The 21,993-nt window shown below is 42.1% G+C and overlaps 1 protein-coding gene across 34 annotated transcripts in view; it reads right to left on the bottom strand.

Moving 5' to 3' along the window:
• The window catches only part of CD44 (CD44 molecule (Indian blood group)), a 53,697-nt gene that overhangs the window by 5,187 nt on the left and 26,517 nt on the right, over positions 1–21,993 (bottom strand). The window contains exons 7-22 of one of the 34 annotated variants that reach the window (XM_059849208.1): positions 20,654–20,779; positions 19,885–20,007; positions 18,623–18,748; positions 17,854–17,976; positions 16,586–16,711; positions 15,814–15,936; positions 14,546–14,671; positions 13,775–13,897; positions 11,978–12,082; positions 10,127–10,303; positions 8,418–8,579; positions 7,110–7,271; positions 5,680–5,937; positions 4,619–4,804; positions 1,569–1,691; positions 239–317 (exon numbers count right to left, since the gene is read on the bottom strand). In XM_059849208.1, coding sequence (XP_059705191.1) covers positions 239–317; positions 1,569–1,691; positions 4,619–4,804; positions 5,680–5,937; positions 7,110–7,271; positions 8,418–8,579; positions 10,127–10,303; positions 11,978–12,082; positions 13,775–13,897; positions 14,546–14,671; positions 15,814–15,936; positions 16,586–16,711; positions 17,854–17,976; positions 18,623–18,748; positions 19,885–20,007; positions 20,654–20,779 — 2,248 coding nt within the window. The remainder of the gene's footprint in view (positions 1–238; positions 318–1,568; positions 1,692–4,618; positions 4,805–5,679; positions 5,938–7,109; positions 7,272–8,417; positions 8,580–10,126; positions 10,304–11,977; positions 12,083–13,774; positions 13,898–14,545; positions 14,672–15,813; positions 15,937–16,585; positions 16,712–17,853; positions 17,977–18,622; positions 18,749–19,884; positions 20,008–20,653; positions 20,780–21,993) is intronic. The other 33 variants (XM_059849213.1, XM_059849214.1, XM_059849215.1 and 30 more) reach the window with 33 other exon arrangements.

Here is a 21,993-nt window from a genome sequence, read left to right as displayed (position 1 = left end):
TAGAGTTAGTTTCCATTTCCAAGTTCATGTAGCTGCTGACTTCATGTGAGTGGTTCCAGGTGAGAGTGAAGGCTGATGTGTGACCTGTGCATGGATACCTGGGTCCCCACACCACAAGGCACAGAGCTTTGCAGAGGATGCTCTTTCCTGTGGTTTGCTACCCTGCTCCTCTTTGGGAAAGCTTTGGGAAGAGAGAAGGGAGGCAGTGTGTTTTGGAAATGTAAAGGGGTGGCCTTACCTTCTGCGGCTGTTGACAGCAATGCACACTGCCAGGATCAACGCAAGCACCACGAGAGCAGCCACAATGATCAGCCAGTCTGCAGGGACAGGTGAGGGAGGGCAAGAGAGCGTGTGAATGTATCTCATGGGGCTTTGCCATGTCACAGAACTGCAGAAACACAGTCTCTTCTCCTTACTATTAGCTGCCACACTCTTTTCCTAGCTTCCATGAATGCTTGTTTGGTGTACACAGACTTTCAGTGCAAATCAAACACATTTTCATCACTCAGCTGTACACAGGCCAGCTCAGATTAAATACCCCATCACTGTTGTCAGCTGCAAGCACTTTGGTGGGCATAGGTGAAGAGGAGCTGTTCCACTGATTTACTCCAATGGCAAAAGAAAAAGCTTAGCATGACACATCTACAATCTCAGGCGCAGAAGTGGGATGAGTTTTAGCACATTTTTAGAAAAGCAGGTTTCACAACCTTCCCAGTAGCCTACTTTCTACTACCATTAGACCTCTGCTACCATTGCAGATGGGGGTCCTCTCCCAAGAGCTATGTCCTGTATTTTCTTTGTTTGAAACAATCGTTCCTTGTTTAACAAGACTCGTACATTTAATTTGCATCAAATTACCTCTTTTAATCAGTTAATTATTAGTACTCCATGGTGAAAAACTGATAGGCATTCTTTTCGTAGCATATCTCCCTTCAGTTTTCCCTGCAAATGATGAGTTCCCCCAAAAGTGCTTCGAAGGCTACCTTCCCAAAATTTTCTGTGTGCTCTTCTCCATTCTTTTCCTGTGACTAATGCAATGCCTTGAAATGAACACAGAGTTTCACCTCTGGACTTGCTTGGCCTAAGTACAGTGGGATAATTACTTTCTCTGTTTTAAAAATGACTTTACCACTAATGAGTCCCAGAATATATTTGCATTCTTTTGCAGCTGTATCATGGTGTTGGCTTCTTTTTATTCTGTTTTAGTCTGCACACTCTCTTCTGGAGAGCTTGTCTCAGCTGTTATTTTCACTGAACATTCTCATGGATATGATGCTATGCATATAACTTTAGCAAGTTTTACTTGATTTAACTTCAGTTTATAAAAGTTAATTGAATCTTAATCCCATTCCCCAAATGCATGGTTTCTCTCATCTTAATATTGCTGAAAAACTGTATGAGTTACAATATGCTCCGTCTTTCAGCCTACTTTTGAAATGCTGAATATTATCTGATCCAGAACAAAGCCTGAACAACTGCATTTGACCTTCATTTTCATCTCTTACTTCAGTTCATATGGAGAGAATTCTGTCCTTGGATTTTTAAAACATTTGACTTGAAAAACCCACCTGGTACACGGGCAGACCTTAGCTGTGAATCTATTTTTGTTGTGGCCGTCTCTCCAGGGGAAGTGGTGGATTCATCATGTCCCTTGTGTGGTCCTTGGTCACCATATACACTAGAGGTAGAGCCTAAGGAGCAAAAAACCCCAGCCATTAGGCCACATATGCTTGATGGATATTTAACAGCAACCAAAGAAGACTGCAACTTAAACAATGTAAAAATCATACTGTGAAAAGTCCACGTTGAAGCAGTTAATGAGTGTTTACACTGAAAACTATCACACAGACTGTAAGCATGACTCTCATCTGAACTATGGCTAGCTTTAGTATTTTGAGGAGGAAAACTCATGGTTTTCCCCTCTTGTCTCCCTCATATGTTTCAGTTCTATTCTGACACAGGATAAAACTGAACACCTAAAACTCTAATGCTGCATAAAATTGAACAATAGTTCTCTGAATGCTTGTGACTTTGGCAGCTACAGAGTGGGACTCTAAAAATTAAAAGCATTCTTTTTGTAATATAAAAAAGTGTTCTCTGCAAACTTTGATGTGGATCCTCTTGTCCTTTTTAATAAGTTGTGTAATTTGGTTCCAAGATGGTATTAGATATTAAATCAGTCTCTTATATTTTCTAAGCTGGCCATACTGCTTGAACTTTTAGGCAATTACATTCCTGGCCTATGCTATTACCATAGGGGTATCCCAAGTCTAAAATTATCAGCAGACTATAGATACAGTAATTTCATTTGGGACTGCTCCTTCATTATCACTACAAAAAATATATCACAGATCTCCACCTCTCTGAATTCTTCCAGACTCTAAGAAATTAAACACTAACTCAAATCAGCTGTAAAGTTCTTTTTCTTTATCACACATTACAACTAATTTCTGTCCAGTATTTCTGATGTCATTTCCTAGTAACAGCTGGGAAATGCAAAACTGAGAAGCATGTTTTATTCCCCCTGTGAAGCACAGCCAGCAAGCAGCTCATGAATTTTCCAGATGTTTTTATTATTTTTATTAACAAGAAACTTATTGACTGGCGTGTTGTTTGGTGCTATCTCACAAAGGACAGAGCACAAATGAAGTCTTGATCCAGCAGCAAAGAAAGCTGACCAAGAGGGACCTACTAACTTGTCTACACTACATCTCAGCAGATTTTTGAGCTTTTCCTCCACAAAACCCCTTAGAAAGGCAGACATTTATTAAAATTTGTGTGCACAGAAACATGATACATTTGCTGCTCCTCTGAGCACTGAGAAGAAGCAGCAAGGGTCAGCCACGTTCCCTGTGGTTCTGGCTCTGGGGAGGTGCTTGCAAGTGGCAGGGAGGGAGCCTCAAAAGCCCTCCACATTTCATTTTGGTAACACACCAGATCTTTTTCTTAACAGACAGTTGTTTTTTCTATCCCTTCAGTGGACTGACTTGGACACTTGGACACTCAGTGTGGTCTGACCACAGCTTAAACATTGCTGTAGAAAAACAGCAAGTGAAAAAAAGTGGTACAGTACGTCAAACCATTCATTGGATCAGAGAAGGCCTTTAACAATACATTCATGAATCTTTTCCATTCCATTTCACCTATACTGGGCAACAGTACAAATGAATGCACCCTTCAATAAGCTTTCTGATAACAATGGTGGTGTCTCAGTGATTCCTGTAAACTGTGTTCTTAAAAAGCACCAAGAGAAGGTAAATGAAAAGAGGAAGAGCTTGGAGAAAATGGCCTTCTGAGCCTTTTGCCAGGGTACTGACAATAGTCCCCCTGAGAAAGATATTCCCACTGGAAAAGATTCAAACCTGTTCTTACAGGTTTTATGTGCTCAAAACAGAAAGGTAGCAAACATTTTTTCATAGTGTGTAATGTCTGCACATAAAATGAAGAAGGCAGCTTCAATTAATTAGGTGAATGGGGCCTGTGAAATGAATGAAATGAGTTTTAGTAGGAAGACTTTTTTAAAACAGATTTAGCTTTCCAACAAAACTCTGATGAATACATAATTTCCATTTATAGTGCTATGCCTATGTCAAAATACTATAACCAGGCAATTTTGTTAGAGCTGAATTTACTGGTTTATACAAAATTCTTGAAAAAATAATTAGCTCAAGTTCTACCTCACAATATATTAATTAATACTAAAGAATTATTAAAAGAATTAGCTTTCAAGTGTTTTCTGTATAATGCTGTAAAAATACAGGTACATAATCTTGTTTATATGCAGTGACTGTCCACAGAGCATTGGCGAAATTCTGCTCTGGAATGGTTCCACTAACTTCCAAGAAAATGCATGAAAACAGTCTTTGGATTAGCTGAATTGGAAAAAAACCCTTACTGTTAGGATGGTTATTTGTGTGGAAACTACATTTGGGAATACAGAAAAGTCCCTTCATTTCCCATGTTATTAGCATGTGACCACACATTAAAAAAAAAAAAATCAAAGGCTGTATGTAGTACAATAGGCAAACACTGTTAACTGCACTAACTTCATCAGAAGAATAACCCTTTGAAAAACAAGGCTGCTCACAAATGAAGTGTCAGCTACAGCCCAGTAACAGCTACAACTAATCACTGGAAAGTTGCCAACAGAACATATAGCTAGGGAAAAAAAGGTGTCACAGAGAATTACCTTTCTTTTGTACTTATTCAGCTAATTTAAAAGGTTACAAATGGTGAAAAGGGGACAGATAGTTAAGGGTTACATAGCTGTCATTTGTGCCCCTCAAAACAAAGAAAGACAAATTCTATCACAAATGCATGGGCACGAGAAGAAAGTTTTCACTTCTTCATTTCAATACTTGTGTTACCACACGCTGATAACAGAATGTAAGAAAAGGTTATTTGCAAAACACTATTTTCAGCCTTTACCTAATGATTTTACTAGGAAGAGATACCATTCATGACATCTTATCAGCGGGTTAAAACCAATAACAAAGGAAATCAAAACATGACAGCCATTTACAATTATGCTTGGTACACATTTTTGGACAACAGCCATTGTCCACAATAACAACTTCCTGATGGATAAATGAAAAAGGTTATAATTCACTATTCTTACTGGTAGTAAGAGGAGTCTGCAAGGGAATAAAACGGTCCTCAATGTCTGAAAAAACTCCTGGTATCCCATGGACATGGAAACCATCTGTGGTGTTTGCTGGTTCACCTTCCCTTCCAGGTGCAGTGCCAGGTGCCAGTGGCTCCTTTGTTGCTTTCTCTTGGTCAGCATCATCCACGGACTCTGTGACTGCCATGATGGTGGCATGATCAGGGAGCACTCACAAAAACCACCACCCACATCCTTTCCTGGGCCACAGCAAACCAGAAAGCACCTTCACCTTCCTCATGCAAAGCACAGAAGGGCGGGGGAAAGACATGAAGGCCTCTTCTTCTTCCACACTGTCACTGGCTTCTGAGAGACCCTTCAGCTCCACATCTATGCTCAGCATGTTGGAGCAAGATGCTGGTGACATACACAGATCCCAGTGACAGATGGAAAGGGGAGACCTCTAGAAGAAGAGACTTTAGCAGCAAGAACCTGACCCTGTAACTCAGGAGTGAGCAGCCTCACCTCTGTCGGTCTTGCCCTGCAATACACAGGGGAAGAGAAGTAAGAAACTGATGGCAGAATTTAAGGGTTGCAATTCTTCTGTGAATGCACTGCCCTCACCGCTGGGACACCACTGCCCAGTGATGGTGCCCCTGCTGAGCTGCAGGATCAAGTCATCTGATTAACCTGGCAGAGCACCTCCACCACACCAGTCACGGTGCCAAAGCATATCCAGCCTAATCCCACTGATGCACAAGAAAGGAAGATGAGGCTGGGGGTTCAGAATCACCAAAGTGCATGTCTCACAGAAAATTGGGGAGATCATCCAAAAACAAGCTTCAGCAAAGGTCAGAAACCACCAAGCACACCAGCAAGGAGTCCCTTAGGCCTCGTTCACAGATTCTATGACAGATTTTTCACTGCAAGTCCACACTAAGAAGGAAGATCCCCAGGATGAGAAAGATAGTGAAAGGAGTCATCTTCAGCAGAGATAATGTCTCATTTCCCACCAGACATGAGAAATGAGAATGATCCATTATTCTTGCTGGTACCCATCAGAAGAGAGTCATTACCAGCTTTGGTCACACTGGCTGTGGTCCTGTGGAGGACTTCATCTCGGGGCGTATCCGTGGGATTTGTGATGCCCTCAGTGCCCTGTCCTGGTTCATCATCTGAAGGCAGAGGTGTTGGAGTTGGCTCTTTGTGGTGGGCACCCTCAGGAGAGGAAGCAGATGTTACCACAAGGTGAGGTGCCCATGCTTCCTGGGTTATATCTTCTGGTGCCAGAATGTCAGTGGAGGCTGTGACTGTTGTGATGATGGCCAAGTTAACTTCAAAAACATTTTTAAAATGCACCTTATATATTACTCCCTCTTTATTTTTAGTAAACTCTACCTTTTTAATTTATTTGACTACGTAGACTATGCAGTGAGAAGAAAAACAAAACAAAACAAAACAAAGCCACAAGCAAAGAATATCCTCTGCACATGACACACTCTTTTTGACTTGTCTCTTCCTTCACTACAGCAATATTGTTTTCAGAGTGAGTATAAGAATTCCTGTTGTTACACAGGAATCAGATTAGAATGACTTAATTATTAACATCTGAAAAAATTCCAAAATCGGGAATTCTAATTCCAATTGGATTTTCGTATTTGCAACTGACCTGTCAAACCTCATAAAGCTTGAAAACAGTGAACTGGGAAACTTTACAGAATCTCATTCATATTTAGAAAACATGAGCAGATGACAGAGAACACAAACTTTTTAATCTACAAACTGTATTTATAATCCACACAATTTGTAATTTTCATAGCTCTCTGTCAGATCCTAAATGCTGAGGATTAAATAACCCAGATAAAAACGGATTTAGAGGAAGAAAAGCAAAAGGATAGCAGCTATTTTTTCCTTAGAATGTCTTTTTTAGAAAATGCAGGAAGAAAAGATGCAAGAAGTTCCAAACAACTACAGTGTGATAAAAAAATATCTTATTGTATTAAATAAAAAAGCAGTATTTTGAATGAGAATAATTTTAAATGATAAGATGCAGAGTTTGGGAATTTAAGTTAGAACCTTGCAGAACTACATGAACAAACTCCAATAAATTATTTCAAATTTTACAGTATTAAGAGATATGTTGAAATATTAAGACCAGGAATGACCAGACATGAAAAACAAGCATTTACACTACCAGCCACCTCCAAAAAGCAACTGCTTTCTCAGTTAAAAATACCCCTGAGCAAAGTCAGGGAACATAAGAAACAGGGCACACAGGAAGAACAATATCCTTAAGCAGACAGGAATTCTTGTTGGGATATTTACATGCAACAAAATCATAAAAACACTTGCACTGCAATTTCACAACAAGAATGCACACTTTGAAGATAAGAAAGACAAGGAAAGAAGTCAGTTTCAGAAGAAATAATGTCTCATTTCACACCAGACAGGAGAAATGAGTACAATCCATTATTTTTAATGGAACCCCTTGGAGGAGAGTCATTACCAGCTTTGATCACAGAGGCTGTGGTCCTGTGGAGAACTTCATCCCCAGGGGCATCCGTGGGATTCATGATGCCTTCAGTGCTCATTTCTGATTCATGATCCAAAGGCAGAAGTGATTGAGTTGGCTCTTTGAGGTGGGCACCATCAGGAGAGGCAACAGCTGCTATGATGGTTTAATAACAGATGATTTAAGCACAGATTATTTAATAGCTGTTAATTCCACGTGTGTGGTGCTGTGACCTTCCCCTTACCATCCCATCCAAGGCTCCTGCTCCCCTTAAAGCACTGTTACCCTTTTCTCTCCACAAAAAGGGCAGAGAAGGGGACCTTGTGTACATCATCACTGCTCTCCCACAGTTTTGGTGAGACATATCCATTTGCTGTCCTTGCCTGCTTTTCTACTTAATCAAAAAGACTCCTGAGGGCAGTGGACCCAGGGAAAGACACAGAGGCAGAAGTCAGAAGGATTCCCTGACCTGCATCCCAGGCTACCTACAGAGTCTCAGCTTCCTTGGCACTGTCACTTGCTGCTACAGTGTGTTTGACATTACAGGCATCAGTACTGAAATACTGGCAGTCAAGAAGACACGAAGGCCTCTGCTTCTGCCTCCACTGTCACTGGCTTCTGAGAGACCCTTAAGCTCCACATGTAAGCTCAGCATGCTGGAGTAAGATGTTGGCAAAATATACAGATTCCAGTGGCAGATGGAGAGGAGAGACCTCCAGAAGAAGAGATCACACCATGTTTTTAGAACACTATTTTGATGTTATAAATACTGTGTTATATGAGAATGCATTGCTGTGTCATGCCAGTTTTATAGATTCCAGCCTCTGATCATTCTATGAATGAACCAGAGGGATAAAGATTTCAATAAAGATTTCAAAAAAGAAAAGAACACTCTTTCTCCAAGTGAATAATCACAAACTGAATGGATTAACCTCTTGAGGCACAAATATGCATAAGTATGGATTCGACTACATGACAAAGACAGTCTGGCAGTACAAAATAATATAACTTATGTAGTGAGCTGGATGCAATTTCACAGCCATGCTTCACTACGGAGTGAAAAGCCCTATAAGTGGTGTTGGCAAGTAAAGAACAAATATTTTACAAAACTAAAATTGAAGTCTTCTGTTTCAACACCATCCAGACAGGGCACAGAGAAAATTAATCGCCCTACAGTTCATGAGATTATTTTAAGAGATCAGTAATTACTCCTGTCTACAAGTTCATGCCATATCTTTCCAGGAGAGGCCATCTGAGAGACAGAAGTGATGCAACATACATAACAGGCATTATTACTAGTACCTGTAGTGGAAGAGTCTCTTTCATGATTGCTCTCTCTGGAAGAAGTAACTCTATCCATTACAGCAGGCTCTGTGGCATTATCCTCTCCCTCCTCCCAGCCTGGATACACCGGTGGCTCTGGTGCTGAGTCATTCTGTTTGGCCCCACGGCTGGGGACCACAGCTGTTATGATGATGGTGAAGCAATTATGAACTCAGTATATAAAGATCCATTTCTCACATTATTCTCCTCTTCAGTTCTTGTCTTTATGACAGGTCTTGCTCACATGTCTACTACATTTAATGGCAAAGAGAAGTAAAGTAGATTTGCTTCTCACTCTGGTTTATATTTAGAAAAGCTGCCCACTGTCATCGGTAGGACCAAATCCTTCCTCAAACTGAGCACATGCTTTTCAGGACCAAGGTGTCTTACTGTTTCTCAAAGGTATTTATCTGAATCTTGCTTTCAACTTTGCATTGTTGAATATTAAACCAAAATTCACTGATGCAGAATTAAAAACCTCAGACATAACTAACTGCAAGGATATGACCCAACAGTAAGATTTTTATCACATAATTTGAGTATGTTGACTATATCCAATTTCTTCTCCTCAAAGTTTCACTGTTTCATTAGTTGCAGCATCTCCAGGAAAATACACAAAGAGGTGTACAAAGGGTAATGCTAGGTCATGGTTCAGGTTTGTGTATGGTGCACACAAGGAATAAGACAGCATACAGCTGAAGAATATCTGATCTTGTAGTTATTTAGAAAAACACCATCCATGTCACCCAACCTGTAGATTTTATTACACAATCAAAGCAAAAGAGGACCCAAATTGCATAAAACAGCATAAACCTTCTTAACCCCTTCAACTCAGTAAGGGGAGGGGGGGGAACCAGGAAATTTCCCACAGTGTGTTACAATTTTAGTTGCACTTAGGCCATTATGTATTGTTATACTAGTGTGGTATAACAGATTATCAGAGACCTGTATTTGATAATCCACAAGAGCAGATGATGACTGTGGTGCATTCACTGTTGGCAGTGCTTAGTACAGGACATCTGTCATTAACTCGTAACTTTGGCACACTCACAGGAACAGAAATTAAAATATATCAATTTTCAGTTACCACCTTTACAGTATAATTTTATCCTATATGTTTCAATTGATTCAACCAATGAAAGAGAGAAGCCTCTCTCTTATTCTATATTATGCTTTGTTTTCCCTTCATATTACTACAGTTCAAAAGTGGGATGAGTAGACATTTGAAAAAATTTTTTTAGATATAACTGCCATTAACAAAAACTGGAAAAAAAAATCCCAGGGCCAAGAATGGCTTGCAACAGGGGAGTGAACACAGTTGCCAAAGGAGTGAAAAACGCAGCACACATTATTATTTTTCCATTTAAGCCTTCTCTGTTTCCTGCAGACAAAACCCTGGCAGATAGCTTGTTGAAAGCTTGTGACTGCATGACACACAACACAAAATGCAGGAGACAGTTACAAAATAAACCTACTAAAGGTCTTGACATACAGGACAAATAGAAGAGAAACATCTGGGGAAAGTCTGAAGAACAGACTAATTTAAAAAATAATAATATCAGAAATGCTGAGGTTTATTCACAGAATCTGTGTTATGGCCTCAGAATGCAAAAATGTTAGTAAAACATCCTAAAAATAAATCTTTAGAAAACCCTGAAAATTTACTAAAATGTGACCTGCAATATTACCTGTAGAAGTTTCCTTTCCAAAATAATTTTCACCTGCAGTAGCAAATTCATGTTGTTCAATACTGCCAGTGGTATTTGCAGGATTTTGTTCTTGACTGATCCCTCCAGAATGAAGGCTGTGTAATAGCGGATGTTGGGTTGGTCCTTGATGTTTTTCATTTTCACTTGTAACTAGTGCTGGTAAGATTGTGATTGAATCAATAACGATCAAAATACTCAACCTCATCATTTTATCCTTATCAGCATAGTCTACATAACAAGGGCATTTGGCTTTTGCATTTTGGCTTTTTCTTGTTGTTGCATTTCATGTGAAATGAAAGATGAAAGAATACTGAAGTCCTTTGGAAACCCGATCACACAAAAGCATCACCAGGAGCAGCAGAAGTTTTAAGTACCCTAGAAAGGATGCCAATGACCAGTAGAAGATAAGAGATATCTGAGAACCAGAAGAGCTCATAGAAACAACAGCTTGCATCTCTATTTCATATTTATTAATACAAACTTAACTGTTGAGTGTGTTTGTATTCTGTGTTTTTAAAGTAAAACAATGATGAACCTTTTCTTTTGAGTTATCTCAATTGCATAATTACAAAGCTGGCCCTAAGGAAATTGTAATTTCTTCTGAGATTGGATGAATTAAATAAGCAGGTTGATATAAGTAGATAAGCATACTTATTTTGAACTCAATAATAATTAAAGCTCTTACCAATGAAATTAATTCATTGCTTACTCTTCAACTTGCTGTTGTTTACACAGCAGAAGATGCAGTCAGAAATCAGCTGAAGTACCACCACCATAAGAGATGTTCTAACAAAGGTTTGGAAAAGATACATCAGTAAACCTAAGATAAGCATAAGAACTCAATTGGAAATATATTTGCCTTAAGTATCAAACATTTCCATGAATGGTATATGAAAGTAAAGCTAAGGTCCTTAATCAGAGCATGCAAAGAATGAGCTGGATGTGTCATACATGTCATAAGTTACCAGGGAGAGAAACGATGCTATTTCCCAAGAAGAGAAAAAACAGAGGAATATTTATCTTCACATTCAGGCAATGAAATATTCATAAAGACAGAGCTCATGCAAATGTAGTTCATTATTTTTAAATTAAACCGACTACAAATATATTGTCTTACAAAAAAAGAGGTAATATTAATCAATGTATGAATACAACTGATCTAACAATACTCCACCACTAAAAGAAAGTTATCACAAAAAACACTTCTGTGTGATTACAGAATCTGTTCTAATGCCAATTGCATAATCTTCTGCTGTTCAAAACTATCTCAGAACCAGAAAGATACAGAAAAATAGCTTGAGGATGCACTCTGTAGCTTTTGCCTACAGAATTGAACATTTTGTTATCTCTGCTGACTACTGGCACTAACACTGGTAGCAAAATTTTCACCTCCGGTTCATCTGGAGTTAGTGTATTATCCTTTGTAGGACAATTTATGTATTGGAAACACTAGCTCCCTTTTTTGTCTTTTGCCTTCAGATTTTACAATAGAAATTTGGAAGTAGAAAAAGGAATTTTCTTCCTCACCAAAAGTTACAGTCTGAGCAGTTTTATTGCGCACTACTGGCAGTGCAAATTTTAAAATACCAGAGATGTGAGGAAAAGTGGCAAGAGATGAACTTTAGATACATAAGATAGACTTGAAATGACAGATGAATGTTACAGATGCCACCTTTGAGGGCTCTAGTACAAATAATGTAAAGGTATTACTCTGAACTGATGAACTGACTCTAATGGTGTGGGAATTACAAACAACTGCACCCCGAGTGTCATTCTTCACTGAATTATATCAGAAATCTGAATATTATCTGAAATGCTTGATTGCTTTACCCCTGCTGGCAGAGCTAGAATACTGCTCCTCTTCATCTGTAAAGGTGGGGTTCCAATGGTCTTGTGTGGTGATTTCCAGAAGTGTTTCGTGTTGTGAGTCCACAGCTGTTGGGACAATGGAGGATTCAATGCTGACAATGCTCTAAATCTGCTGTCCATGTGTGCCATAAAGGTGATGGAAAATGGAACTTCTTGCACAGCCTAGCTGTAGTCTCTTCACTCTTCTTATCAAATCCCTTCACATCAAACCAGTTGCTCTTTTCTTTGCATTCGACAGATGCAAAGTTTCCCAAGAAAAATGGGAAAAACAAGCAGCAGAAGAATAATGTACAGTAGAAGCAATGCAGAACCATTAGAGCAGTTGTAGGAATTTAAACTCATGTTTTAAGAATAATGCTGGACCTAAGGAATATGGCAGGTATCTCAATACACATAAAACATGCTTGCTAAGCACTCAAGAAGTACCTGAGAAGCACCATGTTAGAATATCCACGACTGAGCAAAAAAGTGAAGGTCAGCAAAAAAATGAGAGCACCTTGACAAGCATCAGGAAGCCAATATTAGTCAAGAAAGTTATAATACAATTAAAAAGATAAAACAGAACTTCTACAAGAGTCTGTGACCAGAGACTGAATAGACTTTCACCCACGGATCATGCAGACACCACTAGGCTGTCAGAGGTATGGAATGCAGTACACATGTGGGACAAGTTACCAATGCAGAGTCTCAAAGATAAATAAACACCAAAACTATCCAAAGAATAGGAAAAAGCATAAGAAGTCCCAAAGCAAGATTAATTCCTGATTTTACATTTTCTACTAAAAACGGAAACCACTGCTGAAAAATGCAAATACTACACTATCTTCAAAAAAAATAAAAGGCTTATGGACAGTAACTGCTGATTAAATAAGAGCACAGACAACAGACACATTAAGATGTACCTAAATTAAATAAAATTACAGAAATAGAACAGATTCATATCTTTGTACAAGTAAGAGCATTATAGTACAGTCATTAACAGTAACATCTATGCTAAAAATCCCCCAGGCCTGGGGCCATTCCCTGGTCATAAGGCCAAATAGCAGTTTGTGCACTTCAGTGACAGAGCATTTAGCTTTGACCTTCATATGTGGTGTTTTTCTGGTTTTCAGACAAAATTATTTCACCTATGGATGGGTTTTGAATTAAAGAAGAATTCTCAGATCTACAATGTGGGACATTTATATGAGGAAAATAGGGCTATGTATTAAAATATCTCAGTTGTAATACTGGATGAGGCCTAGATATCTGAGGTCAAAAAACAGCTGAGATGATGTTAGAAGCCTGCATATGTGCAGAAGGTAGCAAACACAAGACTGTATTGTTGACAATTTCCAATGAAAAAGGGATTTGGGTTTTGGCCTTTCCAAATGGTGCCTGATCATCTACAACAGAGAGGAAGTCTGCTATTGTATAGATGTAGGTTATATATAAAATGATCTAGAATTATTTTAGCACTTAAATAAACTAATAGAATGAAAGATAAATGTTTTTCTGTTTTGGAAAAAAATGAGTAAATACAAACATTTGACCAATATGAAACTGAGATATTAATTTTAAGTAGTGAAAGAACGGACATTACTTTATGCTAGAGAACTGAGATAATTTTTCAGTCACAAAAGAGGTATTTCTGAAGGGAACAGCTGAGAGAAGATCATCCAATTTTCACAAAATATATGCATGACAAAGGACTAGAAGAATCAGGTATAACAGGAAAATCAAAAAAGAAAAAATCCAAAGACAACAGAAGTTCCTTACTCGTACTCGGAGCAGTCTCATCCTTGGCCACACTCCTGCCCCAGCCTGGAAACATTGTGGGATACACAACCTCCTCAGAAGAATCTTCATCATCTGAATCACTGCCACTGGAGGTCACACCTGCTGTGATGATGTTAAATCTGCCATGAAGCCCTAACCCACAAGGCCTTCTGCTGGTGGCACTTCAGCTTTCCTGCCTCCCAAAATCACAGCCTTACAATCACAGAGGAGAATTTGCAGCCCCGTGCTTCCCAGGGACCATAGCTACTCCTGGCCTTTTCACTCACAAGGGGATCTCCACTCTGCCATGGCCCTGCCCCTCTAGAGCTCTTAGATACATTTTGGGACCCTTTCCATGCTCACACCATATAGCAGGCAGAGCAGAGCACTGGCTTGAAAACCTTTCCTTCCTCTCCCCTACAAGTCCTTCTCATTGGAACAGCTGCTCCTAAACGGCTTCCAAACAGGAAGAAAGACAGACCCAGGTGCATGCTTTACAGAATGACTCCCATACTCATCCCTTTCAGACAGGCAGAATGGCTCCATGGCACAAGGACAGTGTGCACAGCTGCCCTATTGCTACCACATCTACAGCCTGGGACAGGGAGCTCAGGACTTTGCTTTTCCTGCTTCAAGCACGGTGCAATGAACAGCAGTGACAAATGCCACATATCCATCCCCCCTTCCACTTAGAGCTTGTGCACCTTGCTGCCCTGCTTTCTGGTAATTCAGCCCCTAATCCAAGCAGCCTCTTGGCATGGCATTCTTTACCCCTGGTTGCTGCCGTGGGCTCTTGCGTCTTCTCTCCAGGATTCGACCACCACCAGTTGTCTGGGAACGCATTCCACCAAGCTTGGGTGGTGGTTTTCTCCAGGCTGTCATGATGAGGCCCTGGAGCTGTTAGGACATTTCTCATTTAACCAAGATCTTGTGGTTACTTCTTGAGAAGCAACTCTTCCTCCAGCACAGTCCAGTCCACCAGCAGCAGCACCTTGAGCACGCTCATGCCCAGAGATGGACGTGAGAGCAGGGCGAATGCATGAACCCATGCTGTCATTACATTCCTCCAATGCCTAGCCAGATGCAAGCACTTTTGGCAGTGCCAGGAAAGAGCATGCTCCCTTGAGAGCAGCCACCAAAAAGCCCTGTGGGCTTTTCACCCCTCCACCTTCCATAAGGTTAATGAGTACCTCACCGGCTCTGACAGCAGGAGAGAGTAGATAGTCCTTGAAATAGAGCCCAGAATGAGGAACATGCACCAAGATGACATAAAATCACATAGAAAAGATGAAAGAAGTATCCATGATAGGCAAAAGGAATACCCAGAGATAAGCACACCCAGGGAAGCAAACCAGTCTTCTAGAGGCAAGCCCATGAAGCCAGTGCTGCCAAGGGCCTGAGATCAGAACTGAGGCCATTCCTCTCAAAAGACTCATGCTCTCCCCTCGACCTGATGCTGGCAGCTAAAGGCACACCAGAAAGACCTTTTAGACTAGACTTCAGTACAGCATGGAGAGATAGGAGCAGCTTTACTTGCATCCTGTGACCAATGCACAGCCTATTCTCAGAACATAGTATATCAAATAGCAGGATACCTCGATTTATGCCCAGGATTTACAGATGGAAAGAGATTTCTGCATAGAAAAACTACAGGAATCTACAGTCTTTTCATGCACCATGCTAGGCAAGCAAACTAGTTGTTGGCAGACAAAGAGAAATAATCATGCCACTTCAAGGAGGTTGGAAATTCCCTCCAAAGTGAAATCAGTCCTTGACTCCCAAGAAGTCACAAGGAAAATCCACAAGTCAAATGAGAAGGAAGACAACAATTCAGGAATCAATAGAAGGTAGTGCTTTTAGCTATATGGTGCCCAAATGTTGTAAATTGAGCTTTTTTTTGAGATGGGAGATGTGTTTGAAAAAGAGCTGATGAGATCATCCAATTTTCAAACAATATATGTATATCTAAGGAGGAGGAGATTCAAGCAGGACAGGACAAAGAACAACCCAACCAAAGATGAACAACAGAAGTTCCTTACTCGTACTCGGAGCAGTCTCATCCTTGGCCACACTCCTGCCCCAGCCTGGAAACATTGTGGGATACACAACCTCCTCAGAAGAGTCTTCATCTTCTGAATCACTGCCACTGGAGGTCACACCTGCTGTGATGATGTTAAATCTGCCATGAAGCCCTAACCCACAAGGCCTTCTGCTGGTGGCACTTCAGCTTTCCTGCCTCCCAAAATCACAGCCTTACAATCACAGAGGAGAATTTACAGCCCCGTGCTTCCCAGGGACCATAGCTACTCCTGGCCTTTTCACTCACAAGGGGTTCTCCACTCTGCCATGGCCCTGCCCCTCTAGAGCTCTTAGATACATTTTGGGACCCTTTCCATGCTCACACCATATAGCAGGCAGAGCAGAGCACTGGCTTGAAAACCTTTCCTTCCTCTCCCCTACAAGTCCTTCTCATTGGAACAGCCTGCTCCTAAACGGCTTCCAAACAGGAAGAAAGACAGACCCAGGTGCATGCTTTACAGAATGACTCCCATACTCATCCCTTTCAGACAGGCAGTATGCCTCCATGGCACAAGGACAGTGGGCACAACTGCTCTATTGTTACCACATCTACAGCCTGGGACAGGGAGCTCAGGACTTTGCTTTTCCTGCTTCAAGCATGGTGCAATGAACAGCAGTGACAAATGCCACACATCCATCCCCCCTTCCACCTAGAGCTTGTGCACCTTGCTGCCCTGCTCTCTGGTAATTCAGCCCCTAATCCAAGCAGCCTCTTGGCATGGCATTCTTTACCCCTGGTTGCTGCCGTGGGTTCTTGCGTCTTCTCTCCAGGATTCGACCACCACCAGTTGTCTGGGAACGGGTTCCACCAAGCTTGGGTGGTGGTTTTCTCCAGGCTGTCATGATGAGGCCCTGGAGCTGTTAGGACATTTCTCACTTAACCAAGATCTTGTGGTTACTTCTTGAGAAGCAACTCTTCCTCCAGCAAAGTCCAGTCCACCAGCAGCAGCACCTTGAGCACGCTCATGCCCAGAGATGGACGTGAGAGCAGGGCGAATGCATGAACCCATGCTGTCATTACATTCCTCCAATGCCTAGCCAGATGCAAGCACTTTTGGCAGTGCCAGGAAAGAGCATGCTCCCTTGAGAGCAGCCACCAAAAAGCCCTGTGGGCTTTTCACCCCTCCACCTTCCATAAGGTTAATGAGTTCCTCACCGGCTCTGACAGCAGGAGAGAGTAGATAGTCCTTGCAATAGAGCCCAGAATGAGGAACATGCACCAAGATGATATAAAAATCACATAGAAAAGATGAAAGAAGTATCCATGATAGGCAAAAGGAATACCCAGAGATAAGCACACCCACAGAAACAAACTGGTCTCTACAGACAAGCCCATGAAGCCAGTGCTGCCAAGGGCCTGAGATCAGAACTGAGGCCATTCCTCTCAAAAGACACATGCTCTCCCCTCGACCTGAGGCTGGCAGCTAAAGGCACACCAGAAAGACCTTTTAGACTAGACTTCAGTACAGCATGGAGAGATAGGAGCAGCTTTACTTGCATCCTGTGACCAATGCACAGCCTATTCTCAGAACATAGTATATCAAATAGCAGGATACCTCGATTTATGCCCAGGATTTACAGATGGAAAGAGATTTCTGCTTAGAAAAACTACAGGAATCTACAGTCTTTTCATGCACCATGCTAGGCAAGCAAACTAGTTGTTGGCAGACAAAGAGAAATAATCATGCCACTTCAAGGAGGTTGGAAATTCCCTCCAAAGTGAAATCAGTCCTTGACTCCCAAGAAGTCACAAGGAAAATCCACCAGTCAAATGAGAAGGAAGACAACAATTCAGGAATCAATAGAAGGTGGTGCTTTTAGCTATATGGTGCCCAAATGTTGTAAATTGAGGTTTTTTGTGAGATGGGAGATGTGTTTGAAAAAGAGCTGATGAGATCATCCAATTTTCAAACAATATATGTATATCTAAGGAGGAGGAGATTCAAGCAGGACAGGACGAAGAAATAACCAACCAAAGTTGAACAACAGAAGTTCCTTACTCGTACTCGGAGCAGTCTCATCCTTGGCCACACTCCTGCCCCAGCCTGGAAACATTGTGGGATACACAACCTCCTCAGAAGAGTCTTCATCTTCTGAATCACTGCCACTGGAGGTCACACCTGCTGTGGTGATGTTAAATCTGCCATGAAGCCCTAACCCACAAGGCCTTCTGCTGGTGGCACTTCAGCTTTCCTGCCTCCCAAAATCACAGCCTTACAATCACAGGGGAGAATTTACAGCCCCGTGCTTCCCAGGGACCATAGCTACTCCTGGCCTTTTCACTCACAAGGGGTTCTCCACTCTGCCATGGCCCTGCCCCTCTAGAGCTCTTAGATACATTTTGGGACCCTTTCCATGCTCACACCATATAGCAGGCAGAGCAGAGCACTGGCTTGAAAACCTTTCCTTCCTCTCCCCTACAAGTCCTCATTGGAACAGCCTGCTCCTAAACGGCTTCCAAACAGGAAGAAAGACAGACCCAGGTGCATGCTTTACAGAATGACTCCCATACTCATCCCTTTCAGACAGGCAGAATGCCTCCAAGGCACAAGGACAGTGTGCACAGCTGCTCTATTGCTACCACATCTACAGCCTGGGACAGGGAGCTCAGGACTTTGCTTTTCCTGCTTCAAGCACGGTGCAATGAACAGCAGTGACAAATGCCACACATCCATCCCCCCTTCCACTTAGAGCTTGTGCACCGGGTTGCCCTGCTCTCTGGTAATTCAGCCCCTAATCCAAGCAGCCTCTTGGCATGGCATTCTTTACCCCTGGTTGCTGCCGTGGGTTCTTGCGTCTTCTCTCCAGGATTCGACCACCACCAGTTGTCTGGGAACGGGTTCCACCAAGCCTGGGTGGTGGTTTTCTCCAGGCTGTCATGATGAGGCCCTGGAGCTGTTAGGACATTTCTCATTTAACCAAGATCTTGTGGTTACTTCTTGAGAAGCAACTCTTCCTCCAGCAAAGTCCAGTCCACCAGCAGCAGCACCTTGAGCACGCTCATACCCAGAGATGGATGTGAGAGCAGGGCGAATGCATGAACCCATGCTGTCATTACATTCCTCCAATGCCTAGCCAGATGCAAGCACTTTTGGCAGTGCCAGGAAAGAGCATGCTCCCTTGAGAGCAGCCACCAAAAAGCCCTGTGGGCTTTTCACCCCTCCACCTTCCATAAGGTTAGTGAGTTCCTCACCGGCTCTGACAGCAGGAGAGAGTAGATAGTCCTTGCAATAGAGCCCAGAATGAGGAACATGCACCAAGATGATATAAAATCACATAGAAAAGATGAAAGAAGTATCCATGATAGGCAAAAGGAATACCCAGAGATAAGCACACCCACAGAAGCAAACTGGTCTCTACAGACAAGCCCATGAAGCCAATGCTGCCAAGGACCTGAGATTAGAACTGAGGCCATTCCTCTCAAAAGACACATGCTCTCCCCTCAACCTGATGCTGGCAGCCAAATGCACATCAGAAACTCCTTTCTGACTAGGCATCAGTACAGCATGGAGAGATAGGAGCAGCTTTACTTGCATCCTGTGACCAATGCACAGCCTATTCTCAGAACAGAGTATATCAAATAGCAGGATACCTCGATTTATGCCCAGGATTTACAGATGGAAAGAGATTTCTGCTTAGAAAAACTACAGGAATCTACAGTCTTTTCATGCACCATGCTAGGCAAGCAAACTAGTTGATGGTAGACAAAGAGAAATAATCATGCCACTTCAAGGAGGTTGGAAATTCCCTCCAAAGTGAAATCAGTCCTTGACTCCCAAGAAGTCACAAGGAAAATCCACCAGTCAAATGAGAAGGAGGACACAATTCAGGAATCAATAGAAGGTGGTGCTTTTAGCTATATGGTACCCAAATGTTGAAAATTGAGCTTTTTTTTGAGCTGGGAGATGTGTTTGAAAAAGAGCTGATGAGATCATCCAATTTTCAAACAATATATGTACACGTAAGGAGGAGGAGAATCAGGCAGGACAGGACAAAGAACAACCCAACCAAAGACGACAGAAGTTCCTTACTCGTACTCGGAGCAGTCTCATCCTTGGCCACACTCCTGCCCCAGCCTGGAAACATTGTGGGATGCACAACCTCCTCAGAAGAGTCTTCATCATCTGAATCACTGCCACTGGAGGTCACACCTGCTGTGATGATGTTAAATCTGCCATGAAGCCCTAACCCACAAGGCCTTCTGCTGGTGGCACTTCAGCTTTCCTGCCTCCCAAAATCACAGCCTTACAATCACAGAGGAGAATTTACAGCCCCGTACTTCCCAGGGACCATAGCTGCTCCTGGCCTTTTCACTCACAAGGGGATCTCCACTCTGCCATGGCCCTGCCCCTCTAGAGCTCTTAGATACATTTTGGGACCCTTTCCATGCTCACACCATATAGCAGGCAGAGCAGAGCACTGGCTTGAAAACCTTTCCTTCCTCTCCCCTACAAGTCCTCATTGGAACAGCCTGCTCCTAAACGGCTTCCAAACAGGAAGAAAGACAGACCCAGGTACATGCTTTACAGAATGACTCCCATACTCATCCCTTTCAGACAGGCAGAATGCCTCCATGGCACAAGGACAGTGTGCACAGCTGCTCTATTGCTACCACATCTACAGCCTGGGACAGGGAGCTCAGGACTTTGCTTTTCCTGCTTCAAGCACGGTGCAACGAACAGCAGTGACAAATGCCACATATCCATCCCCCCTTCCACCTAGAGCTTGTGCACTGTGCTGTCCTGCTCTCTGGTAATTCAGCCCCTAATCCAAGCAGCCTCTTGCCACGGCATTCTTTACCCCTGGTTGCTGCCGTGGGTTCTTGCGTCTTCTCTCCAGGATTCGACCACCACCAGTTGTCTGGGAACGCATTCCACCAAGCTTGGGTGGTGGTTTTCTCCAGGCTGTCATGATGAGGCCCTGGAGCTGTTAGGACATTTCTCATTTAACCAAGATCTTGTGATTACTTCTTGAGAAGCAACTCTTCCTCCAGCAAAGTCCAGTCCACCAGCAGCAGCACCTTGAGCACGCTCATGCCCAGAGATGGACGTGAGAGCAGGGCGAATGCATGAACCCATGCTGTCATTACATTCCTCCAATGCCTAGCCAGATGCAAGCACTTTTGGCAGTGCCAGGAAAGAGTGTGTTTCCTTGAGAGCAGCCACCAAAAAGCCCTGTGGGCTTTTCACCCCTCCACCTTCCATAAGGTTAGTGAGTTCCTCACCGGCTCTGACAGCAGGAGAGAGTAGATAGTCTTGGAAACAGAACCCAGAATGAGGAACATCCACCAAGATGACAAAAAACCAAAAGATGAAAGAAGTATCCAAAAGCCAATGCTGCCAAGAACCTGAGCTCAGAACTGAGAACATTCAAAAAGCACATGCACTCCCCTTGTCTTGACGCTGGCAGCTACTTTTACACCACAACCACTTTCCAGGTAGGCATTAGTGTATTGCAGGTAGAGAGGCACAGCTTTAGTCCTATCACATTAGCAATCCACAACATTTCCTCAGAACATAGCATATCAAATATTAAATTCTACATGTTTGTGATAGATATTTCTGAATGGAAAGATGTTTCTGCTTTGAATAATTACAAGAATCTACAGCCTTTTCTTCCCATGTGCATCCATATAGGTACTGGTATGCAAAAAGATATAAATGTGTATATCATATATGGAAGAAAAAAAAATCCATCAGAGTTACTGTTCATGTAGGTAGCTCATTAATCAATAAAAGTTCTACATCTGATTCATGGCACACCTAGAGGTTAATCATAATTTGCTAATAACAAAGAGTAAAACCTCTTTGGGGAGGAGAGAAAGTCAATGGTAAAGTGCTGATGTTGTATTAATCTGGCCCATTAGCTTGATGGAGCACACTACCAGTAATGTCCAAATCCAGAGAAAGAATGAATGTGTATCATCAGAAGAACAAGGAGCTATGCAAATTGCTCATTTCAAACCATAGCACAGAATTATTTAGATTAAGCTAGATATCTTTAAAAAAAAATTAACTTTACAAATTAATGGTAGTACAGTGGAAAGCCACCAGTTTTGTTTCTCACTTTAGCATGCTATAGAATTAGACAGATAGACAGATAGATTGATTGATTGATTGATTTTCAGCCATCTATCTGAA

The sequence above is a fragment of the Haemorhous mexicanus genome, chromosome 6, assembly GCF_027477595.1.
Source record: "Haemorhous mexicanus isolate bHaeMex1 chromosome 6, bHaeMex1.pri, whole genome shotgun sequence".
Lineage (NCBI taxonomy): Eukaryota > Metazoa > Chordata > Aves > Passeriformes > Fringillidae > Haemorhous > Haemorhous mexicanus.
The sequence above is the reverse complement of the archived record's forward strand: the minus strand, read 5'-3'. Positions and strand labels throughout refer to the sequence as shown.